The sequence below is a fragment of the Anastrepha ludens genome, chromosome 3 (genome assembly GCF_028408465.1).
Source record: "Anastrepha ludens isolate Willacy chromosome 3, idAnaLude1.1, whole genome shotgun sequence".
Lineage (NCBI taxonomy): Eukaryota > Metazoa > Arthropoda > Insecta > Diptera > Tephritidae > Anastrepha > Anastrepha ludens.
Window position 1 is genome coordinate 68,149,647 of NC_071499.1, and position 16,665 is coordinate 68,166,311.

Below are 16,665 nucleotides of genomic sequence, written 5' to 3' on the forward strand. Positions count from 1 at the left end.
AAGCTTTGCGAATTGAGGAATGCGCGAAAAGTAATATGAGCTCGTTTACTTTTTCATCTATTAAAATTCAATTGCTCTAAGTGGAAGCAGGTTGTTGTTGTTGGTGTAGAAAAGAGGCTTTTTTAATTCAAGCTTCAAATAACTTGTATAGAAATTATTTAAAAAGGCGAATGAAATAAATAACGCAGCTCGCTTAGGCTTAGACACTCACTAATATTTGGATGGTGACTGAACACCGGCATTGAAATAATTTCATGATAATTTTTAATATTCTTTGAATAACAGAGTTTCAACATTTAGCGCTCTTTCTCTCAAACATTTTGAACTGCAGATACGCAAAGAGCATAAAAGTCGGGCAAGTAAGAACAGACGTTCCTTCGACATAACAAATGTTCCTGCGTTACCGGAACGACCCAAACTTGTATCCGACCAAATTAAGTTACTCCAGGAGCATTCCTTAAGCATTTAAGGGGAATGCGAATATTGTTGCTACAACAACAACAAAAACTGAAACAAAATATTTATCAATTATAAATGACTTTCTCGCATATCGGAACGAGCGCTTTTGGTTTTGGCAGGCAATTGAGAAACTGAAGCGTAAATCGACACTTTGAAGTTAGTATTAGTAAATCTCACACCTTTTTGGAGTGTTTAAATTTTTTTCGACAGATTTCTCACGGACTCGTGGTAGTATACGATAGATTCAACGATATAACTTATATTGGGACTATGACAATAAAAGCGTGCAAATTTCAAAAAGTTCGGCCAAAGATTTATCCCAAGATATACATATATACAAAATTTCCAACAATTATACACATGTGTGCATGTATAATATAATGGTGGGACTAGACTCTGCTAACAGACGAAAATACAGATAAATATGACGGAATAATAACTCTATTACGACATTGATTATTTAACCAATTTAAATAAAGATGTTGCAAATTCTTTGATTTGTTATATCACAACCAGAAAATTATAAAAATTTGTCCATGCTAATGTGTATTTATTATACATACATTTTCTATAAAATAACTTAGAAAAGAAATTCACTGGATCAGCACAACAAAAGTACCCGCAATAGCTTGTGTGAAGGGCAGTGCGTAGGTTATAAAACATAGCTACAAAGCTATTAGATTAATTTAAATCCCCACATACACATGTATATGTACATATATTAGGTAAGTTTAAGCATGTGTGTGTGTTTATATAGTTATAGGAAAAATGGCATTCGAATTGTAAGTTGTAAATTTGGCGGTTTCAATTAATACATGTCCGCAGAATGTATCAATATGCAGGCATATGTGCGTACGTACGTATACATATCTGGATATAGTATTTGTGTTGGATGTTCATACTACATATGAACAGTTCTTTTTTAATGCCTATCGTTTTTGACGTACTTTAGCTATATGAGCATATACATACATATGCGTTGTATGAAAAATTATGCAATGCGATCTTTCATAGGTACATTTAAATTTTGATGTATTTTAAAACCGAATTTTTCAATAATTTTGAATTTTGTATTTTAAAATTGAAATTTTTAATAATTTAAATTTTGCTGTATTTTAAAATTGAATTTTTCAATAATTTAAATTTTGTATTATAAAATTTAAATTTTTAAACATTTAAATTTTGCTGTATTTTAAAATTCAAATTTTTAATAATTTAAATTTTGTTGTATTTTAATACTTGAACTTTTTTTCGTATGGAAACTATTAAGCAGGAATAATGTTTCGAAAACTTAATGCCCAGCGAACACTTTGCTGCTAGAAGGAAAACATGTATATTTCACGCCAGCCACATACATATGTATGCATACAGTCCCATATATGGATGTGTGTAAGCGAGCATTCGTGCGGACGCATGACAGATTTTTTTTATGATATTTTGTAATCTACATGCATGTATATATTTCTTTAAGCGGCTATTATACTGCATTATATAAAAAATTAACGCCCCTATTTGCAGCTAGCTTTTTACGCCTATTTTCGATTATTTTATTCCAAGCTTTCCAAGGCTTAAGGAATTTTTCACTAATGCAAATTTATTTCATTTTAGTTACCGTCTTTTATATCTGCTTTTGTTTTTCTCTATGTCGCTGTTATTAATTTTCGATTGTATTTTTTTTAATTTTTTTTTTTTAGTTTTAATTAGTTTATTAACTTAATTATAAATATAACTCGCGTCAACTGCTAATATTATTATTTATGTTTGTGTTATTATTTTATCTTCAATAAATTGCATCTTTTTGTTTACTTTTATTAATTTATTTTAGTTTTCCTTTTATTTTTACTCACATGCGTATTGTTCATACTTTTTCCTTCTTTAATGTATTTTTGCTTTAAATTTTGAATTTTTAAGTTTTTGCTTTTAGTTTTTTTTTTACATTGAAGAGAGCGACACCTGATTTAATCGATTTACTTCAATGTCGTCTTTTAATTGGTTTTTACCATCATCACTAGAATTACGAAATCGTTTCTTTGTTATTGAAATTATGTTAGTGTTATTAAAATTGCCATTATTACACTTATTTACGTTTCTATGCTATAGGGAGCCAGCCGGAAAACTTGTAGAGCTATTACTATGCGCTAAACTGATCATGGACCCCGATAAGCTACCCTCCTCGTCAGGGTATGTTTCGCGCGACACCTCGCTGAGAGATAGGGCGCTAAAAATTGAAGAAAAAAGAAAACCAAATACGTATTAGAATATTACTAAGTTATAATTCATATAATATAACAACATAAATCTGTATCAATATGTTCAAAATTGTAGTGCTGTGCCATATGCTAGGTGGACTTGTCCTTATACTTTCAATTACAATCTGCATGGCAAGATATTGAAGAAAAAAAAATTAGATAAAAGACTTGGGTCTGGAGCATGTAGTCTGTAAGAACCTCAGTAGACGAATTAGTATATAAATACATGCTGATTCATTCAAATAAAATTATCTTATTAAACATTTTTGTTTTTATATTTTACAAAAACAAATTATGGGGACTATTATCTGTCGATTGACTTCTCCACGTTTTCAATTTCTGCGGCCTAAGGTTTCGTATATTTGTTAGCGGCTGTTGGAGGTGAGACAGAAGATTAAGGCGATTTCCCCGAAATGCGCAATATTTATACTAAAATATGCAAGAAAACGAAAGCATTCAGATTGCAACGTGCAAAGCTACAATAAAATAAAAACAACAAAGAACTGAAAATATGATTGTCGTTCGGTGCTGTCATTGCATGGCATGCGAAAGTCTGTAATTCGTATAATCCGCGCAAGGGTCGTACTAGTAAAGGGACTTTCAAAAGTTACACCTAGATGTCAGTAGATAATAATGCCTATCCAGTAGCCAGATGTACAATTTTTCACGATGGAACAGCGCATTAAAGTCATTGAAACTTATTATGAAAATCAACGATCTTTAAGAACAAACAGATCGCAAAATTCGTGATTTTTTATTTAATTGTCAGAATAAGTCGACAATTAAAGTTGGGTGAAAAAATTTAAAGAAACTGGTTCTGTCTAGGATAGAAAAAGGAGTGGCAAGCAAAAAACTGGACGTTCTGTTGAGAATATTGCTGCTGTAGCGCAAAGTGTTGCTGAACAACCTTCATGAAATGACGAATAGCCGATCTATTTTACTATATTACACATTCTTTTACCGTGACATTCTAATGCAAAAAACGTTGTTGTTGGTCTAATACAACCACCTTTAATAGATTCGCCTTCGTTTTGTTTTATTTTTGTGTATGTACTATGAGCGTTAAAATAAAATGCACACCACATATTAATAAGTTTCTAAATCGTATTTTTTTAAGTTTCTAAATTAAATTTTTCTAAAATTTTCATCAAAATTACCAACTTTTTACTCAGAATTTTTAGAAAATTTTCGAGAATGTTGTTTTATATATCTTTGAATTTTGGCATAATAAAGTGCCACCTTAGACGAATGGATTGGTGCGTGACTACCATTCGGAAGTGCGTAGGTTCGAATCTCCGTACATGAAACACCAAAATGATAGAAAGAACAATTTTTTATAACGGCAGTCAATGGCAAAGTTCCGAGTGTATGTCTGACATGAAAAAGCTACTCTTAAAAAACAATCCAATTTGTGAAACATCATCAAGACGCACACCACAAATAGAAGGGTAAGCTCGACCATATATTGTATATTATAATATATATACATATGTATATATATTTAAGTGCAAATTTCAAGTGGTTCAAAAATTGCATGCATTTTTGGAAATTTTTTTTGGGTTTTCTTTTATATGAAAAAAAAATAGAGTAGACGTTAAATTCTATAAAATCAGCGTAACTTGCACTCTATTATACCATAACGCAATGATCTATAAAACTGCATACTTGAAGTTTTATCAAAATTTCAGAAAAATTTAATTTAGAAACTTAAAAAAATCAAATTTAGAAAGAAAATTTCCGAATTTTTATAAATTTGATTAAAATAATTGAAATTAAAAAGTAAATAAATAAAAAGTCCAAGCGTGTCAATATATGGTGTACACTTTTTTGGACATTGATTGTATAGTGTACAATGTATACATATCTAAACTTTAGACGCCGGCTGCCAAACAAATTGTCTGTTAGTGATAATTGTCATTATTTAAATATTTCTATAGGCTGTGTGAATTTACGTTTTCTTGTCTCCAAATTGATTTACAGTAAAATTTAAAATATTTAATGTTATCATTATTTATCTTATTTATAGGCCAAATAATCCTAAATTATATTTTAAAACAGAATAAAGATAGCAGTTATTTCTTGCACAAACACCGCTTTCACATTCACGAATTACAAAATTCCACTTTAAAACTTGTTAGCAGGCATCCAATATTGTAACCGTAAGGTTGAATATAGACATTTTAACTTGTTGGAGGTTTTTTCTTTGAAATCAAAAATAGAAATTTTTGTATGGAACTTAGAACAGTTTTAAGAGTTAAAATAGTACGATTCTCTTGAATTTAATATTATCAAAAATAGTTCACACACACATCCACCCATAAGTCAGTGGAACCTTATCAATAAAAGAGTGAAATTCTGTGTGATTTGTGGAAGTTATTAAAAATCTAAATTAAGTTACCCTATTTTACCTTTTCTTAACTAACACTCATTTTTTTGGCAGTATTTTATTATGGCATCTGCTAATGAAAATGTTTCTTCCCAATGTTTCATTCCGATATCGATTAAAGATTTTTGCTTTCTTCTAAGAACAATTGGAATTGATAAGCTATGGTCTCAAATAAAAATTATTGCTCCACATTGTAACTTTCGCAAAATTTAAAAAATTATTCTTCGCACTTAAATTCCAAACATTATTTATCAACTCATCAACATTAAATATTGTTATTAAAACTAAATAAATATTTCAGAACTAAAAAAGCCTTACGCCTTACTTGGTTTATATTTATAGGAATTTAGCAGCCAAGAACCATTTCTTAGAGTTAAGCTTTTAAAGATAGGGTCACAAGTGGATATAACAAAGTTTGCTAAAACTCTAAATTTGTAAATCTTGAATACCCTTACCTGAAACCTAATGCAAGTGACTCCTGATCGAAAGCTTCCAGCTCTCTAGAATGCTTTTCTTGTTTAATGCGTAAACGTTCAGCACGTTCTTGATTGAATTGCTGCAATTCCGCATTCATCTGTATAAAATAAAGCATACAAAATATGTTTAACAAAAACAATGGAGATGTAGCGCCACATTACCTTGCTCTCCAGTAAACCTCTTCGCACGTTTACACGATTTTCCAACTCCTTGCGCTCACGATCACGCTGCTCCTGAGCTTGTTTCTTGTTTTTATTTTGATAGGCAGTGAGTACTTCAAGTTCGTACTCCAACTGTTCGTTGGTACGATGGCACTCAATCACTTGGGTCTCATCCAATTTATAGCTCTGACTTTGGAACATGTCAGCAATACTTTGTTCATACTGCAGTTGCAAATGTAAATTCAAAGTGAGTGATTCTGAGGAGGAGACAAAAATTACTAAATTACCTGTTCGCCGAGAAGTGTTAATTTTCGATGCTTCTCTTCTTTCAACTGCTTAATAACTTCCTTCTGCTGCTCCTTCGGTGTTGTTTGGAGAATTTGTGCCTTATACCGTTTGTATTGTTTTGTTTGAGTTTTGCACGTTTCGCGGAATTGTTTACGGATTTGCAATTCTTTTTGCTAAACAATAAAAAAAAATAACGAAAGGATTGTGAGAAAGTATAATACGAGTCTAAATGCAAACTCGGGTATTAATCATATAGTGGTTGACTTCTAAAATGTAATTTGCCGCAGAACAAAATATTTACAACATTTTTTTTACATGTAGAGCATTTCGAAAGACTTGCTGAAAGCAATAAAAACACGTTACCATATCAATCAGCGCATCAGTAAATAATAATACATGCAATTCAATGGTACGTTTTAGAAGTCATCGATTAGGAATACAAATTGTCCAAATGTGTCCAGAACGTAAAATATGTAATAATTTTGGATGCCACTAGAATAGTAGCAATTATGGTAACGTATACCCGATCAGTTGTTGTTGTCGTTACAACATAAACATTCGCCATAAATGTTTGGAGAATACTGCTGGAGTGACAGCCGGATCGTTCCGATAACCTAGACCCGAACCGTCCTCTTGTCATTTTCGAGCATTTCAATCCCTGGCTGATATTTATCAAATGCTACTATGATGCACACATTTATACACACCTTTAAACTTTTAGGATGTTGTCTGATTTCTAGCGCGTGCTTTCGCAGAAGCTCCTTCTTAACTCGCTCCATATAGTCCTTTTGGTTCTTCAATTCCGTGTCGTGCTGAGTATTTATCTGAGCAGAAATCATAAATATAATAATATAGTAGTAAAAAATTAACTATGAATGCAAGAAAAAAGTTCACAAATTCTTATACCTGCTCCTCTCGAAGTTGATGTACGCTTTTCTGTTGTCGATACTCCAGTTCTTGCGTTTTTTCGTGATGTTTTAGCAGCATAGCATGCGCCTGTTCAAGTTGGTGTTGCTTTTTGCTTAATTCCTAGATATATACAAGTTCTCATAAAAAAATAAAAAGCAACTATGCGTTAACATCTCATCACTCACATCACGCAACAATTGATCTTCGAGTTCGTGAAGAGATATTAGACGCCTTCTTTTGAACTTGCGCATCTCCAATTCAATATACTGCTTTTGTACTCTGAGCAAACGCTGTTCTTCCTGCGCTTCCGCTTGCTTCAAATTGTCTTTCTGCGATTGCAACGTTAAATCACGTTGACGTTTAGGTGTCGATTCATCCATGGAAAGTTCACGTTTCCAACGCTCCTTATTCGCCTTGTATTCTTTTTTGCGGTTCAAATCAAAGGCTTTGCGGTCGCTTTCCTGTTTTAGCGAAATCTCTTTAAATAGTTTCTTTTCAGCCGCAGATGTTTGCTTTTGTCGGCGTTCCAAATCCTGCTGATGTTTCGCCTGAAAACGCATACAAAATTAAGCATAGCTTAAAAAACAAAAACACAAAAAGTATGCATCAACGACGAACGCACCTCTAGCCGTTCCAGTTCCCTTGTAAAGTTATGCAGTAGATTATCGTATTCCTTGTCTAATCCGCCCTTGTGGGCCTCCATTTCCAATTTACACTTCTCCTCGAGCTTCACTAACGCAGCCTGATGTTCGCGGCGCATTCGTTTATAGCCCGACATTTGTTCATGCATTTCCTCCTGTACAAAATGGGGACAACACATTATTAGATTGTTTAGCTGTATCTTTTTTTTTTAAATATATATATTTTTCTTTAAGTATTTTAACAGTTCTTTTTCTATAAACAAATTACTATCCAACTAAATCTATCCAATTCCTCACGAAACGAAATAATTAAAAGTCATTGTGAAACAACAACACTTTTAAGGTTACAAACACTTCAATGCTAAATTAAGCACAAGATGATATGCAACTGTCACGCAAAACTAATGCAAAAGTATTCGAAATAATAAAAATCTAAATTAGATACAAAATATTGCTTATTGCTAGCCACCTAAATAAAACTAATCCTTTGACATTTATTTTCATTAATTTTCATATATTTAATCGAATCGAATTTAAAGATATCATAAAGGACACCACAACGGTTGCCGTTATATGACCACAGAGAATTACTGATTAGATTAGATTAGATTTTCTACGAGGTTTGCACTTCTTATTAAGGCATCTTTTGGGTCTAGAATTTCGAAAAAATCGATTTTATTTTTGTTTTCATGTTATGATAGTTTATACTTTCAAAAAAATACTTGCACAAATTTTTATATTGAAATTCGTTGTAGTTTAGAGGTTACAGTCCTTTAAAACGATACCAGTTTGGAGTACGACGCCCAGGTATAAGCGCGTCAACCGTGTTTTTCTCGAAACTATTTTTTCCGAGTTGGCGTTGGTAATTTCTCAAAAAGTACTGAACCGATTGATTTGAATTTTTAATATGTTATTGAGTAGACTTGTGGCTCTCGCGGGTAGTAGAATTATAATTTTATAATCAACTTTTCTTTTTTTTAAGAGCGAGAACGTGAAAAAAATCCTTTTTTTTTTTGTTTTTCCAATAAACAGATAAAATATTTAGAAATTTTTTTTTTCAATATGCTACCCACATGGCGGCATATCTCCTGATCAATAATCGACCGTACCTGAGGAGGTCAATCAATTATGTCAATGGCATGTGTTACGTCAAGGGAAGCAATTTTTTTATTATTGTCATTGAATTTTTTTTTTTTTGTAAATAAAGAATTGATCTAATGAATAAAAACGATTTTCAATAGATACCGATTGTTTTTCTTCAATTTTCAACACCTTCAATTTTCACGTCTCTAGGCCAGAAAGGTGCTTTAAACTCAGGATAGAGCTTGGTTGGATTGATCGTCTGTGCCTTTCTTCTGACTGCTGTTGGCCGAGATGTCTCAACTTTCTCCTCGCTATAGCGCTACATTCAAGGAGAAGGTGCATTGGAGTCTACTGAAGTTGGTCGCAGAAGCGACTAGAGTCAGAAAATTACAAAATAGGCGTTGAAATAATTTCCAACACCATTTTTTCCCGTTCACTTTTTTAAAAAATGCTTGAATTGTGCAAGATTAGTCCAGCAACAAACTATTTCTAATCCGTAAAAAGTAGGGAAAATAGTACTGCACTCAAAGTTCACTAAGTCGCGTTGAAGAAGTTAACAGATTTTTAAGAAATTAAATTTAAAACCCCATTTTTAAATATACTATAAAAGTATCTGAGCCGGCAAAAAACCAAAAAGCCATCCGTTTGTGTGGAAAAACTTATTTTGTTCTTTAATATAGTATATTCTCTCACAATTCTTTTTTTTGTTTTTTTTTTTTAGCAAAAATTAAATTTTTGAAATGGATTAATTATTGGATAATTGGACTAATTAAAAAAAGTTTGGGATTGCGATTAAAATGTTTAGGTTTTCAAAAATAAATATTAGAAATAATAATTCACTCAAATAATCAAACAGCTGTCGGGAACTGAAAATGTTTAAATCCTCCTTCGATTGAAAATTAATAATTAATAAAGCGTTATTCTCAAGAAAGGCACATTATTTTTAATATGACACGATTCGTTTTTACTGCGGACGTATTTTTTAGGGCAATATAAATTAAAAGACGTAAGCGCTTATGTGTTTTACTACAAAAAAACTTTCATTAAAAATTAAAAAAATAACCAAAAATCTCATTATTAATGATATCATCAAATGTTTATGCACTAAAAATTTGTAGGTATGTGTGTATACAATGACTAATGTAATTCTTAGTTTTTTCATCAAAATGGACTTCAAAATACAGTTGGAACTGGATACAGTAAGTTTGCCAAATATAGACAAAAATATTCTACATAATATATAATTTATATATTTTGGTTTCAGACAATTAACGAAAAAACAGTAATAAAACATTCCTTAAAATCACAGACAATGTTTGAATGAAAAGGCAGAACAACTAGCCTTTATGATTTCGATTTGATAAGTGTGTAAAGCCAGCACCAGTTGTATTTGATCTAAGCCCCAACACATAGCGATTGAAGCGTAATAAATGAAATAGATTAAACGTAATTTCATATCTCATTTTAGATGGAATGAAAGCAAAATTTAAAGAAATCGGCAGTGTTGTTACTCAAACAGAATGCGTGTGACTTTTTGTTTTATTGCGGCCATCAGGTGTTTTAAATTATCCCATTCGCTCGTATTGCACATCCTAATTAGTTATGAGATTATACAATTGCCACTTTCGCCGCATTTGGATGGGCACAGGACATAAGAGTACGATTCCTAGCGGGAGTAAGGTGGAATTAATTTTCAGGATATATATTTTTTTACAAATAAACATGATGCATGTGAAAAATGCTTCAATGAAACAAGTTATTGTAAGAGATTCTTTGTTACAATTACTTCAGAGTAGTTTAATGTCAAGTACATTTATTTCAACCCAACCGGCTACAGCCAAAATATTTCAAATTTAATTATTAGTTCCAGATGGCATATTAAGTGAAGAATTGAAAAGAGATTGAAAACAAAACTGCCTCTAACCAACGCTAAATTATAATAGAAGAACTATATAATTTGTTATTATTATATTCAAACATTATTATTCTTGCAAATCGTTAGAAAATGATTGTTTTAGCAAACAAACGAAAAACTTCCCGCTCAAACAAGTCACGAAGCATTTGAAAATAAAAGCTGTTTACTATACAGGACAAAATATTCGTTGGGAAACAAGTTTTCGGCACCGAAAAAAACAACCGCTCACACATGGCATTTAGGAGAAACTTTTAAATAAATATATTAGTGGGAAAACTGTTCGTTTAACATAAAAGAGGAAACGTAAAAAAAAATTCGTTGTGATGCAGTAGTTATGTAACCAAAAAACACTTCATAACTTTTCTTTCTAAAACATTAATTACTCTAAGTAAAGTCGTTATTCTTATTTTACTATACTGGATAGCCAAATTTATTTGACCCCAAAATCTAAGGCGATAGTTATTATAACAGTCACGCAATTTATCGCCTAAAGTAACACAATTTTAAAATTCTGAACTCTTGTTCTAGTGCAAAATTTTAAGTAATATCGCAAAATTTATTCACGTGTTCTATTAACATCAAATAGAATTTCAACAATTGACAACAAACATAAAATGTTCAATCGTGAGAATAATGTGCTTAAAAAATGTATATAGAAACAAAAAACGTTTAAGATGCATATCGAAAATTGAATGACCGCAAACTCTCGAAATATTCAAATTTTTTACCTGCATATGTTCCTTTTGTTGTTTTGTTACAATGCTTGTAGTTCGAATTGTTGCAAAATTGTTCGGTCCATGCTCATTTACAGCGTTTGAGATGGCTTGCTGTGAAGATGCTGCGTATACGGCGGCAGCGGCAGCTGGTGATGATAAATAGCGCGGCATACGATCACCACCGCCGCCAGCACTTCCAACGCCAACACCAATAGCCTGCGACAACATGCCAGTGCTCATATTTGCTGTTGCTGCAGGGGAGCCTCCGCCACCAACTGGATGACCTGTGACCGACACCGGCATTATAGGCGCTGGTACGACCGAAGTTGAGTTCGTAGGTGTAACATTATTATTCATATTGTGCATTATATTAGGTAATGGTGGCAGATTCCGCTGGCGTGAAGAATTTCGTGCTGCAGCTCCACTCACAGCCGCTGCTTGGGCTGCTGCCGCCGCCGCGGCTGCAGCTGCTTGTTGCTGATAATTTACAGCAATATGCTGCTGTTGCGTCAATATGTGGTTTTGAGCGGTGGGAATAGAGTTCGACGAAGAGCTCTACAAAAAGAAAGACATTAGTTGGGCACATTTGTACTAAGACATAGGTTTGAGATGGCTGTACTACTTGACTACTGGCCGCCGACACACCCACCGAATGTATGGAGTGTTCTGAAGTAATACTATTACTTTTGCTGCTATCGCCACCGGCGTGTTCGTCTTGTGTATCATCCGTATCGCCAATGGCGCTCTCAGTCTCGCAGGTGTCTACCATAAGAATTTTCTTCATTTTACGGTAGTTCAAATTATCTAGTTCACGCACAGCCGCCTTTGTACGGGCGATCAGCTCCAACAGTACAATATCTGAACGTGGCTGCGTCAAAAATGTATGTTTTAGCAGTTTCGATGACGAGGGACGCTCCACGGGCATTTTTTTAAGACACAACTCGACGAAATTGCAAAACGTATCCGACCATTCGTTTTTCTGCAAATAATATATATTTTTTATTCGTTATACAAGTCTATAAAATATGCAATCTTACCGATAAGGTTGGAGAATCATTTTGAGCAATGTGATAAAGAGCAGACATTGCGTTCATATTAAAATATGGAGGTTTTCGTTCAGCCAATTCAATGCAAGTAATACCTAATGACCACACATCTACCTTGCCGTCATACTGCCCTTCATCCATAGCCAGAATTACCTCTGGCGCCATCCAGTACGGCGTGCCGACAAAACTATTAGCCGGACATTTAATGGCAGCACTACCAAAATCTGCTAATTTGACAATACCATTATCCGTGAGAAGGATATTCCCTGCTTTTATGTCTCTATGTATGCGCCCTAAGCTGTGTAAGTAACTTAGACCATTCAAAACGCCATCACAAATTGCTGCAATTTCATTCTCATGTAATGGCTTCTTGTGCACTTCAATAATATCTGAAGCCGAACCGACACAATATTCCATCACCAGCCACGCCGTAGATTCACGTAAATAACAACCCTTATACTCAATGGTGTTCGGATGATTCAATTGACGCAGAAATCTAAAATTAAATTATTATCAATTGACAATTTGCTATAAAGAAATTAAAATAACATTTAACCTGATTTCTTTAAGAATGTCCTGCCATTTTTCAAGGCTTTGTTTGCCCAAATAGGACATCTTCTTGATGGCCACGATTTCTTTGGTAAGATTGCATCGCGCATAATAAACGGCGCCAAACGAGCCATGGCCAATCTCGCGCAGATCCTCGAATATTTTTTCGGGATCATGTTTGTTGAAAAGATCGGCAATTTCCGGATCCTTAAGACTTCCAGGACGTGCTGGTGGCATCGTTGCTCATGTTATTTGCTTCTGTGAAGGTGCTTACGAATCCTAGTTTTTCTTGTAAAGGTGCTTAAAATACACCCTTAGCTTCCTTTAAGTAAATTAATTAAAAAATATCGAGATAAAATATATGTATATCCAATATCTTAATAGCAATAAAAATAAATAGGGTCATATATCGTTAAAATGTATTTATATTATTCCAATAAAATTATATAGCATTGAGTTTTAATGCCTCCCATATACTCCGAACTTTCAATCGAAAAAACAAGCCACATTGTTTGTTGTTTTCCAAAACCAATTAAATGTTTTCTTCTTGTTTTACTTTGGGTGCGACAACGTCGGCGCCGTCGCTTCTTACCATTGACGTCGAATCTCTTCTTACTTGAGAATTGATAAAAAGTTCTGCAATATTAAATGAAAAATTGTACTCCAATGGAAATTGAGCATTTGAAACATAGCAAGTGCTACACCTTTGGCCAAATCAAAAAATGGTCTCGATAACGACAGCAACCCCATAGGCCAAAATATTTTATTCGCCTTTGCAGCTTATGTAAACATATTCAAATTATCTCTATAATACCAAAACAAGCAATTCTTATATAAATATATTTGATTTGCGGATAAAATAGTTATTTCTCCACATACTTAAAAAACTAAATTGACTGAATACACCTTAATCCATTATATCCCCAACGCACTGCTTTATACACAAACCTACATACACAACCACAACTATATTCGTCATTCATCACATACTCTACTTGAGTTTTCTTATCGCTCGAACTACCCTAATATCATTTTTTATATAACTTACATTCCCAATTACTTATTTGCACTATTTCTTTTAAAATATTTTATTTTCCGATTAGATTCAAGTATTTAAACAGAAATCACAATTCTGATTAGCTCTAACGTCGTCAACTGTCGTCCGTCGACGATAGTCGAAAAAATTTATCAACGCCTTTTCTACCACACTAGATACGAAGACGTCTACTAATTCGCTCCCTGTGTTCTGCTTTAATTTCTAAAACTGTCTGGAATACAATCCATACCTTTCGATTAAGATCAATCACAAATCATTTCGAAAGTCATATCACTATTAATCATAAAACTTTATCTTTCACTTTCTTCAAAATTCTCTCCAATTTTAAATCCAATCTGAAATTTGAAGCAGATTTGTCTCGCCTTCTTAAAATTTTCTATGCACCCAAGTGGTGAAAAATGCAAAACAAAATGGCGAGTAACTTCACAGCATTGCCAGTTTCTAATTATATATTCTTGATTAAAATATTGCAATGAGTATGATTTTCAATAATAATAATAAAAAAGATATTAGGTTTTAATTATACTAATCTTTTTTAATTCTCAAACTTTTAAACAAGTTGTACTATTCGTCAGAGCTATTAAGTAATATTCAAAAAGTTCTTTCCATAACTCAGAAAGAAGAAACTCAGGAAATCAGAAGAATAGAGATGAGCGTTTCCTATAAATACATTCTCATGTATATTTTCAACTGAGATTAAGATTTGAGCTACAAAATTTTGCATATATCGACCTTTATTGGCCTTATTAAAAATCGGGAGAAACGAACTTAATCTTATTAAATGCTTTTAAAAACGAAAAATTCAGATCTTTATTGAACGATAATTTGGTATTTAGAGATGAAACAAGCATTAATGTCAAAAGGGGCAATGACATCCAGAACGCATATAAAGTAGTTCTGTAAATCCTCTGAAACTCAAGGCGAATTTATTACAGGTGACAGCAAACACATATAAGTAAAACCCTACATGTATTTGTTGTTGCGTTTGGTGCAAGCATCATGTCAAAATCAGCAAGCAAATGTAAACATACGAATGTAAACATACCAATACATACAAACAAAGCATATCATTTTGACGTAAGCCATACCTACGGCGAAAAATTCAGCTGGGTGAATGCTGTCACCTTATTAAATCCACCTTGTCTGAAACTGCACAACTACTATCAAGGCGAACATATACAAGGTGGTGAAGCCAGAGCAACAACGAAATTCACATATATTTTGTTTTTGAAATTTGGTACTTTGAATGTGAAAATCTGAGAATCCAAACAAATAAAAAAAAAAAAACACAACAGCTAAGCTTGCCCCTTTGACGTAGCAAATCGCAATAAAAAAAATCAGCTACTCTACCATATCACCATATATAGATTTGCTTCCACTACGGCCCCAACTCAACTACCATCGCGATGTCAAGCTTGACAAAGTAAAAATCAGCTGTTAGAAGTCAAGTTGAGCCAGACTAACAAAAAGACTACACGGCATCCGGAATTAAGGTGTCCTCAAACATATACAATACTACCTGCATGGTTTAAGATCGTATTGGGGGCTGATGTGATAAAACGAAGGCCACTCGAACTGATGAGGTACGGCACGGCCCAAAGAAGGCTTTAGGGATTCAAAGCAATATTGTTACATATACACTTTTTTATATCGCATTTCTTGCTATTTTGTAAACAAATTCTATAATAATTAAGAATTTTGTAAATGAAGAGAAAAAATTTGAATCTCTTACAAGTTCAAATTATCCTGTGAAACAATATATATTTGATTTTAACTTTCTGTTTTGTATTCCTCTTTAGGAACCTCGATATTTCTGGATAAACATTTAAAATTTTAAAAAACCTGGGAAAATAACAATCAAAAATGTGTATGAAAAATTCTTTTTAGAGGAAGATAACCCTGAAAAATCTCTTGTATTTTTCAGTGTGTGATAAAAGTAGAGTGGTTAAAACATAATTTACTCACATTTTTGGGGTATCTCTAATGGCTTTACTGTTATATTCTCCCCTTGGTTACGAGGTTATAAAACGATACGTTTCTAAAGACTGCTTCGACAATCTTCATGATTTTCCACATTTAAAGTAGTCTCTCAACTAAAATATCAAATACGCACCCCAAATATTTTACACAAAAAAAAGTACCTTCTTTATTTCCTCATAACTGGGAGAAATATGAGAGATATCTGACCTGAATATTATTAAGTACTATTTTATAAAAAATTAGCTGTATTAGAAAATGGTCATGTGTTGAACGTTTTTCTATGTAATACCGTAATAAACCACTAAGGTGAGCTCTTCAGTGCTAGTCTTATATGTAAAATATTAGGTTTATGCATGCATCTATGCAATCTCATATAAGAAAATTAAAGTTTGCGTATTTCCCTCCTCTGTGTAAATGTAACATACATCCGATTGCGATGATATCTCGTTAAATTGTTCTACGCACACGCGAATAGGATTTTAAAATGGCCAAAGAATTGTAGCCTTCGGAGCCAAATAAGTTGGTGCTTGACAATAATTTGGAAGTCCACTCTTCGAAATCCAGGGCACGAAACGCCAATTGATAAAACAAGTTTTTTTTAATAACAGTCGCTCCTCGGCAAATGCAAAATTTTTTATTATTATACATCCTTGAAAAAGCTCTTCATATAAAAATATTTGCCGTTCGGAGTCGGCGTAAATTTGTGGGTCCCACCAATTGTGGAAACATCAAGACGCACACCCGAAAAT

At 33.0% G+C, this 16,665-nt stretch overlaps 1 protein-coding gene across 5 annotated transcripts; it reads right to left on the minus strand.

The window, feature by feature from the left end:
• Positions 1-2,108: 2,108 nt before the first annotated feature.
• LOC128858163 (serine/threonine-protein kinase Tao) lies at positions 2,109-14,339 on the minus strand. 5 transcript variants are annotated; one of them, XM_054094202.1, is made up of 14 exons: positions 14,166-14,339; positions 12,887-13,201; positions 12,322-12,826; positions 11,904-12,263; positions 11,297-11,839; positions 7,552-7,725; positions 7,115-7,477; positions 6,927-7,049; positions 6,728-6,844; positions 6,020-6,193; positions 5,733-5,954; positions 5,550-5,668; positions 2,545-2,677; positions 2,109-2,467 (listed from the first exon to the last, which is right to left on the minus strand). In XM_054094202.1, exons 2-13 carry the CDS (start codon positions 13,114-13,116, stop codon positions 2,554-2,556), a joined length of 3,054 nt encoding a protein of 1,017 aa, XP_053950177.1. In that variant the 5' UTR covers positions 13,117-13,201; positions 14,166-14,339; the 3' UTR covers positions 2,109-2,467; positions 2,545-2,553. The 5 variants fall into 5 exon arrangements, with proteins under 5 accessions (XP_053950177.1, XP_053950176.1, XP_053950178.1 ...); XM_054094201.1 differs by having other exon boundaries at positions 2,535-2,677; XM_054094203.1 differs by having other exon boundaries at positions 2,109-2,677; positions 11,907-12,263.
• Between the last annotated feature and the right edge of the window lie 2,326 nt (positions 14,340-16,665).